Genomic DNA, 1,100 nt, shown 5'->3' with positions numbered 1-1,100 from the left:
ATGGTTTAAAAAATTTTTTTTAAGAAATGACATCTCTATTGTTACAAAAATGAAATTTAAAAAAAGGATAAAGAATTTTATTTTATATACCCCAAGGGGCCTTAAAGGGCGTTTTGAAGGGACGTACCCAACCCTAACCTCCAATTCATTCACTACCTTACTGTTTCCTGCTTTGGACCAACGGTTTAACGTCTCTTCCGAAAGACGGAGCCCAGTTTTCTCCGCATCTTGCACGGAGGGGCGCGGTTTTTCGGAAAAAAACTTTTCCATGTTACATGGCTCTAGTGGACTCGAACCTGGTTCCTCAGATTACGAGTCTGGCGCTCTACCACTAGACCACACCGACGCCCTTACAAGAATGAAATTTATTGTAGAGATAAATTGCATTTACCTTCTTTCCAAACTCGTTATTAATAAATTAACTAGTGCTGTGCAATAAATTAAATTTGCGTTGATTACTTTCTGCAATTTATTCTTAGTGGAAATAATGGTTGGTAACAAGTAACCATAGCTGACATTAACTTCACCCTGAAGAGTATCAAGTGCTTCTGCGATTGGCTCAGTGCATTTGACGTATTCCTCTATAAATCTATAAAATTTTAATAATATATTCACAATTCAGTTGAAAAATTTTTATTTGCATGTATTCCAAATTATGTATATGTATATTAATTTCTAAAAAATTACATAAAGTCGCTCGTTGTTAAAGGATCTGCAATTTCTAATTGAACACACAAGATCAAGAGTTTGTCTTTCAACTTTATGAGTTGTTTCAAACAGTCAAACAATGAATTCCACCGCGTAGCAACGGGTCGTTTTAGTGCTTCTTCCAAAATTTCGACCATGATTTCATATTGTTTTGGAGATCTCGTCAAGTTCCACAAACTCGTGCATTTCTTGATTATATCGTTGTACAATAATTTAACATTTTCCAGTGAATTAATACCATTCAAGATATCAGTTGTTGCAACTAAATGCAGAGTGTGGCTAGCACATCTTTGATGAGGAGGTAATAATGGAGAAACAATTCTTTCAAAGGACATTGTTTCTACAGACTGACGTTCATTTTGATCTTGTTCTCCGTATGCTTCGATGTAGTC

At 35.4% G+C, this 1,100-nt stretch overlaps 1 protein-coding gene across 1 annotated transcript; it reads right to left on the bottom strand.

The window, feature by feature from the left end:
- Positions 1–311: 311 nt before the first annotated feature.
- Positions 312–1,092, bottom strand: LOC112462834. The gene is made up of 2 exons (XM_025028888.1): positions 688–1,092; positions 312–589 (listed from the first exon to the last, which is right to left on the bottom strand). Exons 1-2 carry the CDS (start codon positions 1,041–1,043, stop codon positions 388–390), a joined length of 558 nt encoding a protein of 185 aa, XP_024884656.1. The 5' UTR covers positions 1,044–1,092; the 3' UTR covers positions 312–387.
- Positions 1,093–1,100: the final 8 nt, after the last annotated feature.

The sequence above is a fragment of the Temnothorax curvispinosus genome, unplaced genomic scaffold (assembly GCF_003070985.1).
Source record: "Temnothorax curvispinosus isolate PA1 unplaced genomic scaffold, ASM307098v1 QBEX01012820.1, whole genome shotgun sequence".
Lineage (NCBI taxonomy): Eukaryota > Metazoa > Arthropoda > Insecta > Hymenoptera > Formicidae > Temnothorax > Temnothorax curvispinosus.
Note: the sequence above shows the minus strand (reverse complement) of the source record. Positions and strands in the feature narration are given on the sequence as shown.

Coding starts and splice junctions, on each gene's coding strand:
- LOC112462834 (XM_025028888.1), bottom strand. CDS start 1,043: ATGTCCTTTGAAAGAATTGTTTCTCCATTATTACCTCCTCATCAAAGA. Junction 590..687: donor TTAACAACGAGCGACTTTAT/GTAATTTTTTAG, acceptor AAAATTTTATAG/ATTTATAGAGGAATACGTCA.